Below are 20,828 nucleotides of genomic sequence, written 5' to 3'. Positions count from 1 at the left end.
AGATATTCCTTAATTACTCATCAGGACACTAACACTCAGTGCAGCTAGTAATGTCCACAGGCTGAGCAGGATTTTTTTTTTTTAAATAATCAAATCTTTGCTGGGCTCTGGTGACTCAACCTGTAATTCTAGCTACTTAGGAGGCTGAGATGGAGAGGACTGCTGTTAACTGCAAGCCTGGGCAGAAAGTCCAGGAGACTCCATGACACCCTGCTACAGGCTACAGGGTGGGGAAGGAGCACTGTGCCAGCCTGTCAGAAGCAAGGCCCTGAGTTCAAACTTCGGTACTGCCAAAAAAGGGTGGGGGGGGGGGATATACAAAGTATAAATAAATGAGAGATACAAGATTTTTATTGAGTTAAAACTCATACATTGTAAAATTCACCTTTATCAATGTAGATGGCCTTGTAACTCTCAGGTCTTCAGTATATTCGCAAACTTGTACAATTATCGCCACTATCTACTTCCAGAATATGGTCATCATTATAAAAGACAGCTCATATTCATCGATTGTCCATCCTTACTTTTTGCTTGTCACAGCTCCTGGCCACCTTAATCTACTTTCTGTCTGTATGAATTAGCATGCCCTCAGCAGCTTATATAAATGGAATCAAACCTGATGTGGCCTTTTAAAAACATGTTTCTTCCTCCTAGCATAATAGTTTCAAGATTCATTCACATTGTAGCAATGTAATAGTGCTTAGTTCTTTTACATGTCTCAATAATATTCCATTGTATGGTTGTATTACAGTTTACTTATCCCTTTAGCAATTAATTGATGGGCATTTGAAGATTTTCCATTCCAGCTTTACAAAGAATGCTGTCATGAGCATCTATACAAGTAACCTGCTTTTGATTATTTGGGGTATATACAGCAGGTGGAATTGCTATATTTTATGATATTTCTGTGTTTAATTTCTTAAGTCAATATTACCTTCCACAGCTGTAGCCTTACTTTACATTCCTACCAGCAGTGCTCAAAGCTTATTATGTCTTTCGTCCTTACAAATATTTCACTTTCATGAGGTTGTTTGCTGCACAAAAAATTTGATTTTGATGATGTTCACTTCATATTTTTTCTCTTCTTGCAATGCTTCTGATGTTCTCTCTAAGAAATCACTGCCCAATCCAAACTCACAAAGATCTGCTTGTATATTTTCTTTTAAATCTTCTTTTTGGTAGATCATGGGGTCAAGCCTCTGGGCCTAGGCGCTGTCTCTGAGTTCTTCACCTCAAGGCTAGCACTCTACCACTTGAGCCACAGCGCCACATCTGGTTTTCTGGTGGTTAACTGGAGATAAGAGTCTCACAGACTTTCCTGCCTGGGCTCGCTTTGAAGAGGGATCCTCAGATCTCAGCCTCCTGAGTAGCTAGGAGTACAGGTGTGAGCCACTGGCACCCATCTTAAAAGTTTTATAGTTCTATTGAACATCTACATTTCAATCTCTGACCCATTTTGAGTTAATTTTTGTTTATGGTGTGAGGTAGAGACTCAACCCTGAAGATTTCCTTTTGCTTTAGCACCATTTGTTGAAAAGATGACTTTTCCCCCACTGTTGAATTGTCATGGTACCCTTGTCAAAATCTGTCAGTTATAAATGTTAAGAGTTTACTTATGGACTCTTATTCTAGCGTATCTCTATGTCTGTTAGTCAGAATTTTAATCTAAACTTACATTCTAAAAATCACAACGATCTTTCCTCCTGCCACATAAGAAGGTTCAGGAAGAAGGTCTCTTATAATCCCAGGAGGATACCCCAAGATAACCCTCCTGACCAGCAGCGGAGTCTGCCACTGCTGGCCTGATCAGTGGTGTGCGGCGGGAACCTCCTAGGCCCAGAGGTGTTTGGGAAAGCCTGTGGAGCTAAGATGAAGACTGGCAGGCCCATCAAGCTCCTCCACAGCCCTCTGTGGGATCGTCATTAAGTGCTGTTCCATCTCTGCCTCCTCCTCCTCCCTGTTCCCAGCTCTTCCCCACCCCGCTGCAGACCCTCTCCCGGAAGATTGTGCGCTCCAAGATGAACAGCACCCTGGTTGGCGTGTTCACGATCACTCTTGTGTTCCTTTCGGCTTTTGTCAACATGGTAGGTAGCTCCACGTCCTTACCAGTTGTATCTCAATAAACTCTGTAGCCAACACACACAGGCTGGGAGGGTGCCTTTCTGGGAAATCCTTTTCATGTTCCGCCTCATATATGGGATCATATGTGACTCTTCTATTAATGTCTCCCGGGAGCTTGTTTGTGTCCATCCTGGGACTCAAACTCAGGACCTCAGGATCTTGCTTGGCTTTTTCAGTCAAAGCTGACACTCTCCTACCTGCTTCCATTTCTGGCTTTTTGCTGGATCATTGGGTCTCACAAAATTTTCTGCCCTGGCTGGCTTTGGACCGAGATCATCAGACCTTAGCCTTCTGAGTAGCTTGGATTATTATAGACTTGAGCCCCACAGTGCTCATCTGCTTGAGAGCTTTTACTTCCTTGCTCTCAAGGCTGAGAGAACACAGGGAGATTCCCGAGGCAGGCTTACGAGCCTCGTCTCAGGGATGGGAAGGCACATCGCCCCACCCAGTGCACTTGACAAGCTGTGCCTATCTTCACACTCTTCCAGACTCTTCCTCTTTTGTACCTGGTACATGTGCAGCTGCACTGAGTCAGAAGGCATGCTGGCACCCACCTGCTGCCCAGTGGGATGGGTATCCCCAGCCTGCCCCCCAGGGGCTGACACCAGCCCTTGTGCCTTCTTCCCCACCATAGTTCATGTGTAACTCCAAGGACCTGGTGGGCTGCCTGGCCCAGGAGCACAACATCACCGAGAGCCAGGTGAACGCGTGCCATGTGGTGGAGTCGGCCTTCAACTACAGCCTGGGTGATGAGCAGGGCTTCTGTAGGAGCCGCTGGCCCAACTGCAACTTCCCCGAGGTATGGGGTGGGCCAGGGCTGGAGCAGGAGCAGAGGCAGGCCTTCCTGCCCTTCCCACCCTGCCCAGCTGCTCAGGAAAGGTCAGGGCCACCCGTTCACTGCTGGCTAGAGACCCCTGCCCCCAGCCCACGTCACACACCTCATGCAGAGCCCAAGGGCTGCCTCCTCAGCATTGCTGTAGCAATGACAGCCACATCACTGTGGGTTGTACAGTGTCTCCCATTTCCCACACAGAGTGCTGTGTCCATTCAGCAGTGCTCGTGGGTTCTACTTTCTCCATTATAGAGCTAAAGCACCCAACCCCCCAGGGTTTGTAATGTGCCCAAAGTCTCACAGCTGGCAAGCCACAGAGCTCTAGCTCGCTCACATGGTCTGCCTTTGTGTTCGCTCTCCTAACTCTTACCGCAGGCGAGCCCATCTGAGCCCTGGCTGCAGGGCCGGTGAGCAGGGAGAGGAGCAGAAGAAACCCAACCCCACGCCAGAACGACTATACACTGCACCTGTTCCACGTGCACAACCCACTCGCCTTTAGTGTGTTCACAAATTCATAGGACCATCCTCTTCTAGAACACTATAAGGATTTCTTTTTTCTTTTTGGTTGTACTGGAGTCTCAACTCAGGACCTGTGCTTGCTAGGCAAGCGCTCAGCCACTTGAGCTGTGCTTCCATCCTTTTCTTTCATTTTCTTTAGGTTATATTTTAAATAGGATCTTGAAATTTTACCCCAGCTGTCCTGGACTGTGATCCTTCTATCTGTGGCCTCCCACACAGGCAGGATGCCACCACACCCAGCCTATTTGTTGAGATGGCATCTCACTAACTTTTTGCTCTGTGTAGGTAGGATTACAGATGTGAGCCACTGCCCCAGCTCCTGAAAGGAGTTTTGTACCTGCAGGCATCTAGATTCAAAAAGCAATGCCAAACTGTACTTCTTTGTACAACTACTTAACAATAATAACAATAATTTAAAAAAAAAACAGTGCCAAGAGAATCCTTATAGAGAATGGAGGAAGTTAAGCACCCACAATCCCAGCAAGTAGAAAGACAAGCTTCTAGCTGGTGTCCAAAATGGCATTCCCTACTCCCGCCTCCTCCCCTTGGGGTGCTTGCTGGGGCCCTGAATGGTGATGGCCTTCCTGGCCTTGTCTGGGGAGAAGGTGTGTGCTTTTGTCTAGTTCCCCGAGGACCCTCGACTCACACAAGTGCTCAGAACTGATGGGAGGGCTGGTGGAAGCCGTCACAGCACTGGCCTCCTTCCCTCATCCTGAGAAGGAGCCTGGCCATTTCCCTTCTGTGTGGACAAAGCCACAAAAGCCCAGGGACAGGGCTCAGTGGCACCCACCAGCCGGGTGCTTCCCCCTCCTCTGCAGCCTGCCCCTCTCTGTCCCCTCTCTGCCTACCCTCTGCCCCCAGCCACAGCTCAGGGAGCCATGGCACACCCTCTGCTTCCTAGGGGGAGCGTGCCAGGGTGCTGAGGCCTTCTGTTTTTTCCCAGCTGTGGACTTGAAAGCTGCAGGTCCGAGCCGGAGGCCTGTGCTTCCCCACCAGTCCTCAGCGAGCCAGGGGTCTAGGGAGCTCCTGAGATAGGTGGCCTTGCCCATGCAGAAACTGAGCTCAGAGAGATTGAGTAACGGTCTGAGGACATAGACTGTAGTGGTTCGGGGTGGATAGGTCAGTCTGGCCCAGAACCCTGCTCTCACATTACCTTGTATCCCCTCACTGGCCCACTGGGGCCCAGCAGAAGCATTCCAAAAAGACTAGCCGTTCACCCTGGTCAGCTCCCGCTGGAGGCCGGGACAGTGTGTGTATGTGGGGGCGGGCAGTGCTGAGGGAGCTAATGCCAGCAACGCCCTCCTCTCTCCGTAGTACTTCACCTACAGCGTGCTGCTCAGCCTGCTGGCCTGCTCCGTGTTCCTGCAGATCAGCTGCATTGGGAAGCTGGTGCTCATGCTGGCCATCGAGCTCATCTACGTGCTTGTCATTGAGGTGCCTGGTGTCACGCTCTTTGACAACGCTGACCTGCTGGTTACCGCCAATGCCATGTAGGTGGCCCCTCCCACCTAGCCCTGGGCCTGGGGGGAGCCGGAGCCTGGAGGCCTGGTAGCTCAGTACAACTTCAAGGGAAGCGTCTTGCTTCTCCCCTGCCCTGGCCACCTGAGGCAGAGAAGGATGGGGTCTTGTCCTTCCCCCTTTTCTCATTCCCACACTGAGACAACCAGCACCCCTGCCTTCCTGGCCTCAGCTACTCACAGGCCCCAGTGAATTGTTCTCCACTTCCCAGGGGCAGCCACTGACAGGGCTGAGGCTACAAAGGGATCTTCCATCTACCCATCTGCTCATGAATTCCAAATTATTGATGGAGGTCCTACCATGTGCATGCACTGAGCTGGGCAGTGGAGAACTAAATAGATAACCTGACACAAATGCCTTAAGCAAGAATCTTGGGAGTTGTAGGACTGTGGACAGGTGACTCGAAGACACTGGGCTGTCCTGGAGGAAAGGGGGAGTGGAAAGGGGCAGGGGGATCAGGCCAGGCCTGGGGCTGGAATTGGGACCTCTTTCCTACCCTCCCCCCCACTGCTGAGGACAGTAGCAGAGTCAAGGGCAGTGCTGTGTCCAGAGACCCTGGCTTGAGTCACGGGCAGTGCTGCTCAGTAGACAGAACATGCAAGCCGCGTGTGGACTTTAAAATCGTCTGGTGGCTGTAATTAAAAAGGCCAAAGGTGCAGTTTGTTTTGCAGCACTGGGATTGAGCCATGTACAAAGCTAGACAAGTGCTCTACCATGGAGCCCTGTCCTCAGCCCCAAAGTGCAATTAATTTTAATAACACTTTTATTTGCCCAAAAAACTATCATTTAAATATAATCGGTTAAAAATGAGCAGTGACCTACTTTGATCTTTTCCCACACAACCCGGTGTGCACTGGTACACAGTGCACATCGTGACTTGCACTGGCCATGGTTCAAGGATTGGGAGCCATCTGGCCAGCAGCTCGTGTGCCCCCTGGGACAGCGCGGGTGTTGGGTTCCCCTGGACGGGGGACAAGCACCCATCCAGATGGGTGTGAGGCAAGGGCAGCTTGGCAGATGGGGTCTGTGCACGAGCTGGGTGGTGGGCAGGGCGTGCACACACTAGCTTGCTCCCTTCCCTGTTGATGAGCGTGGGCTTCGATGCCGATATGGATGGGTGCTGGATGGCAGGGCAGAGAGCAGCAGTGGTGAGGGCTGCAGAGCCAGGCATGGAAGGGCTGTACGTTGGGGGTGAGTGGACTTGGTGGCTGCGTTACACAAGAGAGTGGCCTCAACAGTCTCCCCCAACCTATGTTCACAGAGACTCCAGCAACAACGGGACCTCCCAGTGGTGAGTGAACACTTGTTCTTTAGCCGGGCCTCACCCTTCCCTTGGCCCAGAGGGGACAAAGAAGGCCACTGGTGTCTGGGTGGGAGGGGATGTGGGACTTGGTGGGCAGAAAATGAGCAGGCTGACAGGCCCTCCTCTGCCTTACTGCTTTGCTTCCACCCTGGCAAGGTGATCTGTAGACTCATCAGGGCCTCAGATCCATCTCCAGGCCTCGTTTGAGAGCATTTAGCCCTGGGCCCTGTCCAGGGAGGGGTCCATACAGTACGGGAAGCGATGCCTTCTATTCTTGCCAGGGGAAGGGGAGGCAGAATGCTCAGGAGGCCTGAGCCTTTGCAGGGTAGGGCTCTGTCTCCAGGGCTGTTGTAGGCAGCCCTTATTAAGAGCCTTTGTCAGTGTTAAGAGGATTTTTAAGCCAGTTAGGGAGAGCCTCCTGCTTACCCAGTGTCTCACCTGGCATCCTGTATTCAGTAACCCACCCCTTGTCACCATCTTGAAATGAGGGTTTTATCCCATTGTACAGCTAAGGAATCCTCAGTGCAGAGAGGTAAACAGACCTATCCAAGATGGTCTAGAGATGGGAGCAGTGTGGCCTGCTGGGTACCCTTTTTCCTGTCTGTCTCACCCACTGAGAAAGACCTGGGGTATACAGGTTGCCTTTTGGAAGGACTAACTTCATCTCCCCAGCCAATCAGAGGGGAGCACTGAGTTGTGGGGGGAGGGCACCAGGGGAGGCATAGTGACTGTGGAGCTACAGGAGGGCTTCCTAGAGGAGGCAGTGCCTCAGGAAACTTGAGCAGGAAGCAGAGGAAGAGAGAGCTAGAGAAAAAGGAGAGAAGGCCTGGGGCAGGAGCCTGGAGGCTGCTGGGAGGTGCCAGGGTGGACTCAGTTTGGGAACCTTGCCCCCACAGCCCCGAGCATGCCACCAAGGTGGCGCTGAAGGTGGTGACGCCCATCATCATCTCAGTGTTTGTGCTGGCCCTGTACCTGCACGCTCAGCAGGTGGAGTCCACCGCCCGCCTGGACTTCCTCTGGAAACTGCAGGTGAGCGGCTCTGGGCTGCGGCTGGGTGGGGAGGAGGCTGGGCTTCACAGGGCTTAGGAATGAAGGAGCCCAGGGAACCCACATGTGGACATGGCCCCAGGCACTGACCAACAGTCCTGCCTCTGTCTTTCTTAGGCTGATTCATTTGCACCAGTGGCACGAGTCCTCCAGGCCCTGCAGCTCCTGCGCTTCCTTCCCTTCCCTCACCTCTCCGCCCACTCTGCCCTGGCATGCTGGTCCCCACTCTGGTCCCTTTGCTTCATCAGGCCCTATCTAGAGGTCCGGCAAGGGAAACCACTGATCCTGTGCCCTCCATTCGCCCTTTCCTCTGAAGCTGCCCAGCAGACTATGGGTGCTGGCTGGTCCTTCTGTCGCTCATGCTTCTCCTGGGCTTTGGGGAGCCTGGAGGACAGCATCTAGCAAATAGCAATAGGCAGAATGTGGAAAGCAGGCCTCTGATTTGGGGAGAGATGGTCACAGTCACCTCCCCCCACCCCCGCCCCCAGCTGTCCCTTTGCTGTGGGCTATTTCCTGTCAGGAGGGTGTGTACGATAGGAGGTCAGGCCCGGGTGCCTGACTCCAGGAATGCAGCCTTGCCAGCAGGGCTCCTTCTCCATTTGACACTGGGTCCCCTTTCTGCTCCCTGCTTGGCAGATTAAAGGAGCTGAAGTACTTCATGGTCTCCCTGGCCCAGGCACACAGCCTAAGCAAGCAGGAGGAGCAGGACAGTCAGCAGGCTTCTCATGGTGCAGCCTGCAAGGAGAAATATAGAATCCACCCCCCCCCCAGCCTCCTTCCCAGGACCACAGTCCAGAGCCTCACTCATGGAGAAGGATGTGGTCACAAGAGCATAGGTCACCAGGGCTGGAAAGCAGGGTGCATGCCACTGGATTCCCTTGGCATCTGAGGGTAGCTGGGCTAGGGGAGGCAGGACCCATTGGGGTGCAGGAGCTTCCTCAGGAGTGACCCCAGCCTCACTGCACACCTCCCTGGTTTCAAACTCCAGCCAGTATGACCAGAGGATCTTCTTATCTCAGGGGCAGAGTTTAGAGCTGAGCCACCAAGCTCTCCTCCACGGCCCCTGACCCTATAATCCTGGGGAGATACCAGCTCTTTCCTGTGGATGGCCACCACCCCAGGGAGAATCAGGGCCCCTGAGGAGCTGTCATGGCCTCAGGTTGCAGTCCAATGGAAAGCATCTCTCATGAGAAATGGCCCAAGCAGGCCAGTTAGATAGTTCCACTGGCCCTACTAGCGATCCTTTTCCTACGTGCTTCAACACACCCCTCTGCAATCAGGGCCCCCATTTGTTTGCAGTCAAGGACAAGGAAGCCAGCTGACTTACTCTAAGCCCTAATGCAGTGGGCAGATGATTTTATACCTGGGTGCACAGGTGCCTCTGCTTTGAACTCATCTGCTGCACTACTGTGCTTGTGACTGGAGACTCTTCACTTTTCCTTCACCTGGGGGGTGAATGACCACAAAACCCAGTGGTATAGATCTGGGACCCACACTGGGAGGGGTGGGGGAAGCAGAATCAGTGGTGATGGCCTCTTCCCACACTGACCGGCACCTGCTCTCCTGTCTGTTGCCGGCACCTGTTCTGGAGGGAGTCCGCTCTGTCAGGAACCAGGGACAGGCAGACCTCCAAGCTGTTTGCTCCCGGGAGCCCTTGGGTAGCCCGAAGGCCCGTGCAGATGTGGACTATTGCTTTCCCCTGCCAGCTGCTTCTAGTCCTGGGCAAACAAGATCTTTTCCACCTCTCCACCCACACTCACGTCTCTGCCTCCTCCAGCCTCAAGCCCTCATATGTTATTTGGCAAGAAGCAGGCAGGGAGAGTCAGATGGCTCACTAGTGTCCAACTCCCATCCCCTGCTGCCATGGTCAGAGTCATGCTTTGTAGACAACACTTAAAAGTAGAGACTGTGGACAGGACAGGAGGGGAAACTGAGGGAAAGTGAAGGAGGGAGTGACATTGCCCTAAAAAAGGTACTCATTGCCTGACTTATGAAATAAATGGTAAACTCTCTGTACAACACCTTAATATCAGTAAAGTTACATTTAATAAAAAGGCTGGGTGCTGGTGGCTCATGTCTATAATCCTAGCTATTCAGGAGGCTGAGATCTGAGGACTGTGATTCAGAGGACTGGGCAAGAAAGTCTGAAACTCTTTGTCCTACTACCTACCAAAAGAACTGGAAGTAGAGCTGGGGCTCTAGTGGTAGAGTGCTAACTTGGGCACTTGCTGAAACCTGCTGGCATTGGTGTGACTCATAGTGTGTGTGTGTGTGTGTGTGTGTGTGTGTGTGTGTGTGTGTGTGTGTGTGTGTCTTGAACTCAGGGCCTGGGCTCTATCCCTGAGCTTTTTTGCTCAAGGCTAGTACCTTGCCATTTGAATCATAGCTCCACTTCTCACTTTTTGGTGGTTAATTGGAGATTAAGTGTCTTATGGACTTCCATACCCAGACTGGCATCACACCTCAGTCTTCAGATCTCAGCCTCCTGAGTAGCTCGGAGGACAGGTATGATCCACCGGATGCTCTGCTACTCAGACCCCTCTTGCCGGTTCTTCTCTCCTCAGGCCACAGAGGAGAAAGAGGAGATGGAGGAGCTGCAGGCCTACAACAGGAGGCTGCTGCACAACATTCTGCCCAAGGACGTGGCTGCCCATTTTCTGGCCCGTGAGAGGCGCAATGATGAGCTCTACTATCAGTCCTGCGAGTGCGTGGCTGTCATGTTCGCCTCCATCGCCAACTTCTCCGAGTTCTATGTGGAGCTCGAAGCCAACAATGAGGGCGTCGAGTGCCTGAGGCTGCTCAATGAAATCATTGCAGACTTCGATGAGGTGCTGGGCAAAGGGTGGCCGTGGGATGTGGGGGGGGGGCATCCCACAGGTTCCCAGCTCCCCCTCCCTCCACCTTTGCCGGGCTAGATTCACCTCCCCTGGTGCGGGGATGCTAAGCTTACTCCCTTATCAGTGCTCCCCTTTTCACCCTCTCCCCTGGGCGCCCGCATGGGCAGCCAAGGTGGAGCGAAGGGACATGAGCTAGCCTAAGGTGCACGTGGCCAAATGAGATCCCCTTTTCCTCCCTCCTTACCCACCAAGGAAGCCAGGTGCACACGGATCTCGGAGACGCTTCGGAGAGCAATCTGGTTTATTCAGGAGGGGCTTACAGTAATATAGTGATGATGACAAGGATTGAGCAGGAGCTGGTGATAGGCTGGCAAGCTTGTCCGTCCAAGAGCAGCTCCCAAGGACCTCCCTCATGGGCTAACATCACTTCCCATAGCACCACCCTCTGGGCAAAGCCGGTGAAAAGGGAGCACCCGTGCTCTCTGGCTCAAGGTGGGGGATGGTCTCAAAGCTACCCCTTCTGGTTCCGGACCCAGAAGGAGATAGGTGTGGCTCACTTCCACACTGCCCCAGGGCTGGGGGAAGGGCGGCATCTCGGGAGCGCTCTCCTCGCCCTTCCCCCCTCAAGGCCAAGCTGAATCCCCAACACACCTTGGTGTGTGAGCAGTGATGGTTCTGATGGCAAGAACCTGGCTGTCTCCTGGGCATTGTCCTAGGCACCTGGCACTTGATACAGATAAGATCTAATGTTGCTTACCTGAGGTCACTGCCTGTGAGGGCCAGAGCTGGGCTTTTAGTCCAGGCTGCTTGAACTTGAACCTTCATGGTCCCAGGGACGTGGCTAGCCCAGAGCCCGTGCCCAGGGCTTTGAGAGAGTCGGTGGATGGAGGAGTCCTCAAGTGAGAGGAGGAGGAGACAGGTAGAAATGTGAGGCCTGGGCAGCAGTGGCAGAAATAAGCCATTGCTTCCTTTGCTTCTCGTTCCAGTGTGTGCAGCCCAGGGCAGTCTGTGTCCTCTACTGAGTGCGAGCAGTACAAGCTCAGTGGGAATACAGGCCATGGGGCACAAGGGGAGCTGGACTGACGGAGCTGTGGGGGGGAGGTAGCGGCAGCCCATGGATCCCTGAGGCAGCTCAGTGACTGCAGTTGACTGGAAGTGACGAGGCCACTGCTGGCTGGCTGGGCTGTCTCTGTCCTGAAAACGGGGCTCGTGAGCTACCAAATGGGGAAAAAGCTGTTTAGTCACTGAGGGTGTGGTGGGAAGGCTAGTGGTGACCTTGTCCTCAGGGCTCTTGGTGTGGCGTGGGCAGGTAGAGCACCTGTAACAGTAGGTGAGTGTGCAGTCTTACTGTGCCATTGAGCCAAGGCCCAAGTCCCCTGACCTTCCCCGCAGACCTCAGTGCCTCGGTGCCTCAGGCTTGAGGATGACCTAGCTTTGGCCTCCTTCTGTCCAGATCATCAGTGAGGACCGGTTCAGGCAGCTGGAAAAGATCAAGACCATTGGCAGCACCTACATGGCCGCCTCGGGCCTCAATGACTCCACCTATGACAAGGTGGGCAAGACCCACATCAAAGCCCTGGCAGACTTCGCCATGAGGCTGATGGACCAAATGAAGTACATCAACGAGCACTCCTTCAACAACTTCCAGATGAAGATCGGTGAGGGGGCCTAGGGACTGGTGAGGGAGGGCTGGTGTGGGCTGCCACCCCCATCCTGCGTTTGCTGTAGCCATTCAGCAGGAGGTGATGTGGCAGTATGCTTTACTGCCCGGAAGCAGAGCGTGCAGGCAGCATCGCTCAGTGCTGGCCTGGCCTGGCGTGCTGGGTTGCAGGTGATTCAAGCTGACCCTTCTCTCTGAGCTCCAGCCTTGCCTGTGTGTAGGGAAGGCTGGGTTGCAAAGGCTTTGTTGGGATGCTCTGCGCTGGCAATCAGAGACTTCTGGTAGCTTTGGGTGGAGGACACTGCAATTTACTTGCAGCACTGATGTAATCAGTAGTGGTGACTTACTTAGAAATATTCCAAATTCAGGAAAAACAAGCAGTCGTATCAAGTATTTATGTATAAACATCTTACTAGTCTTTGCATTGGCAAATTATAAAAGTAATGGGCTTATATTCCACAAGATTATTAGCAAAAGAAGAGTAAAGTGAATTTTTTAAAAGGCCAAACATGAAAAGAATCAGGTAATTCTGATAATGCCTAATTTCAACTTTTTGAAGAAAGAGTAGGGCTGGGATGTAGCTCAGTGGAAAAGTACTTGCCTAGCAAATACAATGTCCTGAGTTCGATCCCCAGTACCAAAAAAGAAAAGAAAAAAATAGTTAAATAAAGAGGAAGGGCTGGGAATGTGTGGCTTAGTGGTAGAGTGCTTGCCTAGTATGCATAAAGCCCTGGGTTTGATTCCTCAGTACCACATAAACAGAAAAAGCCGGAAGTGTTGCTGTGGCTCAAGTGCTAGAGTGATAGCCTTGAGCACAGAGAGGCTCAGAGACAGTGTCCAAGAGTTCAAGCCCCTGGAAAGGCAAAAAAAAAAAAAAAAAAAAAAAGAGTAATCTTCAAAAAAGCAAGTGGATTGGGGGTTGTTATTGAGTTCTAGGCCCTGTGGGAGAAAGGGAGGGAAGTGGTGGGATATGACCAGTAGAGCCCATGAGCCCATGAGTCTCTTTTCTACCTTTGATGCACTTCATCTTTGACAAATGCCTTGCCCTTTTTGCATGGCTTCAACAGAAGTTGGTGGACATACGGTGTGTCCAGAGGCGGTGATGGGGTTGTTGGAGAAGAAGAAGTAGGTCGAGTAGAGACAGTAGTGGGATTGTTGGAGAGGGAGAGGCCTTGGGTTGCTGTCAAAACAGAGACAGGAAGATTGCTGGAGCCTGGGTGTTTTGAGTCCAGCCTGGGGCAACATAATGAGTCCCCCATCTCCAAAAGAAAACACTAATTATTTTTTTAAAGCAAACAACAACAACAAAATCATTGAACACAAGATGTAGGAATTATTCTTTTATGCTTTGAATTTATTACCAATTTTGATAACTTCAGCTCTGCAGAGTGGACAATGTAGTAGTGAAAACCTACGCGCATCCATGTACTTACCCCGCCCCTCCCATCCACAGAGGGGTTTGAGTGGCCACTCTGAACGCATCCTGTGAGGTGCAATGTGTTTCTGTGTTCACTTATCTTCTCTTACCCAGGACGCACAGTCCCACAGAGTACAAGTCACTCTTGTAATGGAGACCTTGTCGAGTGTCATTCTCTCCTCTTGAGGTTTGTGGAGGCAGAAAATGCCTTCTGAAAGCAGATCTTTGTTTTCTTCGAGTTTTGTGCATTAGCAGTATGTCTTCAGTATGTCTCAAGCCTTAAATGATTCAGATTTCAATTTCTTAAAGGCAACAGTTAATTCACCCCAAAAATATTTGTTTTCAATACCAGAACACTAAACTGAAACACTGAGTTATGAAGAACAAATATTGTGATCATTTATATCCTCAAGAGACATTTTTTTAATTTAATTTATTTATTAATTGAACACAAATTTTTTGACAAGGTGTTGTGCAAAAAGGGTACAGTTACATAGTAGGGCAGTGTGTACATTTCTTGTGATATCTTACGCCCTGTTTTTCTTTCCCTTCTCTAGGTCAGGTAGACTTATATACAATATACAATGTATCAAGAACATATACAGTAGCCACGTGGCCAAGCCCAAGAAAATTCGCCTAGGGCTTTAAATGTAATGGCGACATTAGACAATATGTCGACAGTAGTCTTATATGAACGTACATACATAGCTTTTGAGCTATTGTATTCCACTGAGAGGTTGATTTTTGACCTTTATATGTTGAGTAGTTGTTTGGTTTTAGTTACATACTGTTGGGTCGCTGCCCCAATCCTGTGGGAAATACCATTTGACAAGCAATTTTTGGTTTCACAGACCTGGTCTCAAGAGACATTTTTATTCTGGCCTGAATGTCAGAAATCGGGCTGTACTGGCCAGTCTGCTTATCTTGTCCTCTAAGCACAGTGATTTGCGGACCTGACCAAGGTGCTGCTTGTCACTGGCTACTACAAAGCCCCAGAAAAGACAGCTGAGGTCTGCCAGAACTGACATGCAGCCTGGCTCTGTGTTAGTTTCACCGTTGGGGTCATGTAAGGTTGCATTCCACACATCTTATTTTTGTAAAGTTCCTTAGCAACTTTATCGGGCTCAATAACGTTTGCTAATCCACCAAGAGTTAACTAAGGAGCCTTGAAAAGAAGATTCAAGAACGTCTTTGGGAATAGTCAGAAACTGTCCAGACTTGGCGTGGCCAGTGAGGTGGACAGTTGTAACGGCATGTGGGGTGAAAAGCTGCCTGTGGCATAACAGAACTTGAGAGAGGGAAGAACCTAGCAGGGAGATGAGCTAGGAACCAATTCCTAAGAATGAGAATGGCAGAGACCCACAGGAGTAATTAAGACAGAAGGGGAAAATCCTGTATGTAGAGTCGGAGTTAATTTTACAGGCACCAAGAGGGAAGATTAAGAACTGGGTTATGCAGGAGGCCTTGAAGAGAGCGCTCCTGGCAGTGAACTTGCAAGGACAGCATGGGTGGGTAGTTAGGGTACCGAAGTGATGGAGTATACACAGGTTCCCTGTCTTCAATTAGCAATGCCCCTGGTTATCTTCTAGCCAGGGATCGGAGAACCTCGATTGTTCAGAGATGATGCTAGTGAGGATGAGCCCCACAAGCATTTCTGTTCACTTGATGTTGTGTCCCCACAGGGCTCAATATCGGCCCTGTAGTGGCTGGGGTGATTGGGGCTCGCAAGCCTCAGTATGACATCTGGGGCAATACAGTGAATGTGGCCAGCCGCATGGACAGCACTGGTGTGCCTGACCGCATCCAGGTGAGTATAAGGAGGTGCGGGGGGCTTCATGGCAGATCACTCATCATTCCAGGTCAGAATTTCTCTCCAATTCCAGGGGTGATGGAAAAGTTGCTCCTAAGTTCTAGAAACTTGGAAGCTGGGAGAACTCAAAGGTTTCAGGCTATCAGTACCTTGGACAGATCTTTACAGGGCTTGTGCAGAGCCCTCTACTGGGCACAGAAGTGGCAGGTGAAAGTAGGCAGTGTCGCTATGGGCGTGCTAAGGCTGCTCTAGGGAGCCATGGCACCCCTGGTCCAGACACACAGGACTGAAGATGTCTGCACAGAGCAGGGTCCTACCCAGTGACTCACTGTTCTCTGTGCCTGATTCAGTAAAACCAGTTAAGGCTGCTCTACCCTTATCCATCAAGCCCAGCTGTCAAGGGAGCAGCCAGAGGCCCAGGCCCTTCTTTTCCTCTCTTCATCCTTTGCAAACTGATGTTTGGATGCCCAAGCCTATAGCTCTCCAGCCACCCTTCTTCACTTTTTTCAGGGCCTCTTGCCCAGTCTTACACAAAGGCTCTGAACTGGGTTCTTGCACTGCACTGGCTCACCAGCAGGCCTCTGTGCAATGGTGGAAAGTCAGCCTCAGCCTTGGTTTTCTTCAGTGCTCATTGTGCCCCCTCCCCTTTTTTGCCGGTCCTGGGCCTGGGTGCTGTCTCTGAGCTTCTTTTGCTCAAGGCTAGCACTCTACCACTTGAGACACAGCACCACTTCACTTTTTTCTGAGTAGTTTATTGGAGATAAGAGTCTCACAGACTTTTCTACCTGGGCTGTTTTTGAACCTTGATCCTCAGATCTCAGTCTCATGAGTAGCTAGGATCACAGAGGTGAGCCACCAGCACCCAACTAAGATTAAAGGTATGAACCACTGGCACCCTGCTTAATTATGCCATTCTAAAGGCTTCCTGATCACATTAATATTGCTGGAATTACAGGACCTCCAAGCACAGCCCTGGCCATGTCAACCAGTTTTGTGGATCCTGTATGAGGTGCCAGGTGACATGGCCTATTTCCCCCTCCATCTCTGTGCTAGGGCAAGGAAGGAGGTCCTGAGAGTGATGGGGTGCAGAGCGCCATCTAGGGACAGCCAGGTACCATAGCACCAGCAGCACTAGGGCCTCTTCATGCTGAGAGCAAAGCTCATAACAAAGCAAGCTCATCTTAGCAGCCCACCCAGCACACTTACTTAGTCCTTGGCTGGTGACAGCCAGGCTGGGAAGCTGTGCATGGTTGCGGCTGGCAGTCCTTGTATCAGGAAAGCACGCGCAGCGTCCTGTGAGGTGTTGGCCACTCGGCCTCTCTCTTTGTCCATTACAGCAATATACTCAACGAAGCTCTAGTGAATTCTCTTCTTTGATCTTAAAGCTAAGGCGGAGACATGCACAAGATCTGGAGCAGTCCAGGCTGTGCCACGTAAGCAAAGGCAAGTGAGGTAGATTTCCTAGGCGTGGGGGTGATACCTCTGGAAATATGACACAAGCAGTGGTTCCCAGATGATGTTTTAAACCTCGGTGCTTAGGCATCTTTCTGGTCTGTAATGGTAATGGAGTGATATTCCTGTGGAAGACCGTGTCGTTCTGCACTCAGCTACTGGTTGTGAGTGATCTCTCTGAAAGCGCCTCTGCTCACATCCTGCCCCGGACCCCGCCTTGTCTGTGCACAAGCAGTTAGGACATGTGGAGTATCTCTGAAGTAGTACATGGGAGGGGCTAAGAGCCATAGCCATCGTCATTCCAGGACAAGCCCCTGGCAGTCTCCAGAGCTCGGTGAGGGGCTGCCCCATGCCTATGTTGGGGAGGTGGACAGGACCGGAGGTAGGCATTCAGAGGAACTTCTGCCCCCATAGCAACCCACAGCTAGGGTCATCGGTGGCCTGTTCTCTCACTTTTGCCTCCTCAGGTCACCACAGACATGTACCAAGTGCTGGCTGCCAACACATACCAGCTGGAGTGCCGAGGCGTGGTCAAGGTCAAAGGCAAAGGCGAGATGATGACCTACTTTCTCAATGGAGGGCCCCCCCTCAGTTAGCAGCTGCCAGCCAGGGTGCCAACAGCTTGGCCTCCAAAGGAAAGGAAACCGCTCTTACTGCACCATGTGGGCAGGTGGGGGAGCCGGACCCCAGCCACATAGCCATGCTGGTGAGATTTCCACTTTAACTCAGAAGCAGCTTCTGCCTTTGCTGGTGGGTGTGGCCTCCGGCCAGGGCCCCAGTGCCAGCGTCCTGCAAGCACCAAGCTGACCAAAGATGATTCTGCAGAAGACTCTGCTCGACTCCAGCTGAAACATTGCGTTTTCTGACAGGTGCTGCCATTGCACGGTGGGGCGGAAGCATTGCTGGAGCCTTCACAGGGGAGTGCAGCCTAGTGCACAGTGGCAGGCTTGAGGGAAGCCTAGATGGGTGGGCAGGTGGGCTCAGTGCTGTCTGGGGGCACCCAGGGACTCTGAGGGTCTGCTTTTCCATGTGAGCCTTTAACTGTCAGAGGCTGCACCCAGGTTCCTGGTGGTGCTCTGGGGCAGGAGTGCTGGCTCTGGAGGGCCGTGGCCTTTGCCGTCCTCTGCTCACATCTCCACGTACACAGACAGTGCCCTGTGAGGGAAGGAGGACTTATCATGAAAGGGAGGCGAGAGGGTACCAGGTAGGGAGTGGTGGCTCTGAGAAAAAGAAAATATTTATTAAGTAAAACAAGTTTTCTGTGCCCTTCTTTAGACTATGCTAGTTGTATGCGTGTAAGAGACACACAGCAAATGAAGATATCACTGGGGTGGGAGGGTGGGTACCCCAACTTGTCTTTTTTGTATTTTTTATTTTGTATTATTGAAAAACCTTGGAGATCTAACAGATATACCAAATTCTATATTTTGTAAATTCTCTATATTAGAAAACAGCTGTGCACAGTGGGGCGTTTGTGCTCATTTGTACTGTATGGATGTCAGTGTATGTTTTGGTGTGTGTATCTGTGTGTTCAGGCTGTGGAACTGGTCTCCTGCAGCACATGTTCTCATCTCAGACTTGGCAGCTTTGGGTTTCCCCAGGCACTCTTTTGGGGTGTCATATATCCAGATTAAGTAGGAAAATGCAGCGGCACATTATCCCATCTCTAACAAAAACAATCTCTCTCTCTCTCTCCCACTCCTCTCTCTCCAAGCACCCTGAGTTAGTGCAAGAGCAGTGAGAGGAAGACCAAGCTTCTTTCCAATCCCCACTCATAGGGAAGCACCGCAGTCCACACAGGCAACCAGCCCATTGCCTGCCTCCCTTCTGTTCTCTGCATGCACTGTCAGCATTTACTGCCTGAACAGAGGTGGCAGCCCTGGCTGACTGTGAAGAGCTCAGGGATGGCCATGCCTCCCCTTCTCCCCCCACCCGAGGGCTGGAAGCCCACCCTGTGTGACCTACTCAGCTGGCTGAGCCACAGGTCACCTTCCCTGGAGATGATCGCTGTGCAGGCCTCAGGATTGGGGAAGGAGGCAGCCTTGCCCTTTCAGCTACAAAACAGAACGGGTAGAGCCAAGAATCCCTAGGAAAAAGCTCACAATTTTGTGTAGTTTTTGATTTGGAGGGAGGAGGAGGAAAATTTTTTGAAAATAATTTCTGAGGGATGCATTTAGAAAATGATACTCTATTGTAGAGGTATAAATAGCATCCTTAGGGCCCAAGCCAATACTTACCTTGCTTCTCAGGGCAGAATTATTCTCCCCTCTAACAGGAGCTTGAAGGTCCGGTGGCAGCTGTATGCCACCTGCTGATATGTTCCTTTGATGTCTATCTGCACCACCCCACCCCAGTATGAACAGCTCTGAGAGGCAGTGTATGGACCCCAAAATGCCAAGCCTGAGTGTGTCCTGTGCTTTTTCTGCTCTACCCTTTTGAGTTCTGTATTGCCCTCACCTCTGGTTCAGGGACTGCTTTCTTCCACTGTGTTGTTCTCAGTTCCTGCCCTCCATATGCTCACCAGTGTGGTGGGGTTTCCTTTTGCTTCCAGTCTGAGTACAGTGTGTGTGCTGAGTTCATGCCACGTCCCCATATCGGTCACAGCCTCGTGAGGCCCCTCCCCACCCCAGCAGTGACTGGTGACGGTGTGCAGTGCTAGCTCTTCGTTCCCTCTAAGGGGTGTGCACTCTTTTTATTCCTGCTCTTGCAAAAACGGATACGATTATGATTTCCCATGGAAATTGAAAAGTCTATTTAAATAATTTAACTATTAAACACTTTCACTGGTAATGTGTCCTGGTCTGATTTCTAGCTTGGGCCAGGGCCCAAGGAAGGAAGTTTTAAAACAAGGCGTGCTGGGGCTGGGGATATGGCCTAGTGGCAAGAGTGCTTGCCTCGTATACATGAGGCCCTAGGTTCGAGTCCCCAGCACCACATATACAGAAAATGGCCAGAAGTGGCGCTGTGGCTCAAGTGGCAGAGTGCTAGCCTTGAGCAAAAGGAAGCCAGGGACAGTGCTCAGGCCCTGAGTCCAAGCCCCAGGACTGGCAAAAAATAAATAAATAAATAAATAAAACAAGGCGTGCTAAAAGAAAGGCAAAACCACCACAATAGAACACAAACTAGTAAAAGGACCTAAGCGGGTAGGAGGGGACAGGCTGTGGGCCAGAGATGAACTGATTTGACCTTCATGGCTAATGCCAGCTGTGTCGCCCACCCTCAGCTAGGTACCACACAAACATCCTCTTGACCTCATTTCACTGATGAGGAAACAGACACAGACTGGTTGCACTGTTTGCCTAAGGCCACACAGCTGGCAATTAACACAAGATGTTTCAGAGCAGGCCTCTTTGCTGTCAAAGCCCACACCAGGGATCTTTTTCAGCAGTTCTTGTCTGCTGCGTCAATCACATTCAAAGTTATAATTGGGTTCAGAAATGAAATCCAGAGGGGCTTGAGCAAACTAAGTTTAATGTGGGTGTAAATGAAGGAACCATGAGTCTGCTGGTTTCACTGCAATGGTGACTGCACAAGAGGCATGGGTGTGGTGATATTGGGCATAGTGGGGCTAGAATCATTAGGGCTTCAGATACACACAGGAAAGAGGTGTTTTTCTATCTACTCTTAGAAAGCTAATGTATGGAGTTTATTGGAAAAGATAGTAGTGATACATGGGGTCACACATGTACACACATGTACACACATGCACACCATTATGTCTGCTGATAGCAAAAACCAGACATCAACTCAGAGGCAGATTGGACTGGAGTGGGAAGTTGGCATCAAATTAGGGGGAGACACTGGGAAACTTGGCGTACTGAAGAGGCTGAAGCTAAAGATTCACCAAGGAGCCACCATTGCTCTACGACTTTGAAAATTACAAATATGGCTGTCGCTGGACACCAGTGGTGCACACCTCTCCCCTACCACACAGGAAGCTGAGGGTGGGAGGAGTGAGGTTCAAGGTCAGCCCAGGCAGAAAAACCTGTAAGAGTCTATCTCAAATCAGCTAAAACAAGGCGGGAGGTATGACTCAAAGTGGTCTCAAAGCCCTGAGTTCAAACTCCAGTACTGCCAGGACAACAACCAAAACATTTTTTATAAACCTTCCCCTAAGCAAACGTTGTTCATCCGTAGCCTCTGAGCTTCCCAGAGCCCAACAGTGATGTGTAGTTGCCTGGCTAGAGGAGTTGCACTGCCCCTGGCCTAGACAACAATGACAGGAACACACACTTCGAAAATCACAGCTTTTGTCTAGATCAAAACAATACAATGAAGTGGGCTGGGGATATAGCCTAGTGGCAAGAGTGCC

General features: G+C 51.0%; 1 protein-coding gene across 1 annotated transcript in view; it reads left to right on the top strand.

Moving 5' to 3' along the window:
- The window catches only part of Adcy5 (adenylate cyclase 5), a 149,547-nt gene extending 130,241 nt beyond the window's left edge, over positions 1 to 19,306 (top strand). Inside the window, exons 13-21 of the mRNA XM_048346779.1 lie at positions 1,968 to 2,084; positions 2,756 to 2,920; positions 4,787 to 4,962; positions 6,252 to 6,281; positions 7,190 to 7,322; positions 9,905 to 10,168; positions 11,631 to 11,835; positions 14,937 to 15,061; positions 16,984 to 19,306. Of these exons, the coding sequence (XP_048202736.1) occupies positions 1,968 to 2,084; positions 2,756 to 2,920; positions 4,787 to 4,962; positions 6,252 to 6,281; positions 7,190 to 7,322; positions 9,905 to 10,168; positions 11,631 to 11,835; positions 14,937 to 15,061; positions 16,984 to 17,112 (1,344 nt within the window). The 3' untranslated portion in view covers positions 17,113 to 19,306. The remainder of the gene's footprint in view (positions 1 to 1,967; positions 2,085 to 2,755; positions 2,921 to 4,786; positions 4,963 to 6,251; positions 6,282 to 7,189; positions 7,323 to 9,904; positions 10,169 to 11,630; positions 11,836 to 14,936; positions 15,062 to 16,983) is intronic.
- Positions 19,307 to 20,828: the final 1,522 nt, after the last annotated feature.

This window comes from Perognathus longimembris, chromosome 5, assembly GCF_023159225.1.
Source record: "Perognathus longimembris pacificus isolate PPM17 chromosome 5, ASM2315922v1, whole genome shotgun sequence".
Lineage (NCBI taxonomy): Eukaryota > Metazoa > Chordata > Mammalia > Rodentia > Heteromyidae > Perognathus > Perognathus longimembris.
The sequence above is the reverse complement of the archived record's forward strand: the minus strand, read 5'-3'. Positions and strand labels throughout refer to the sequence as shown.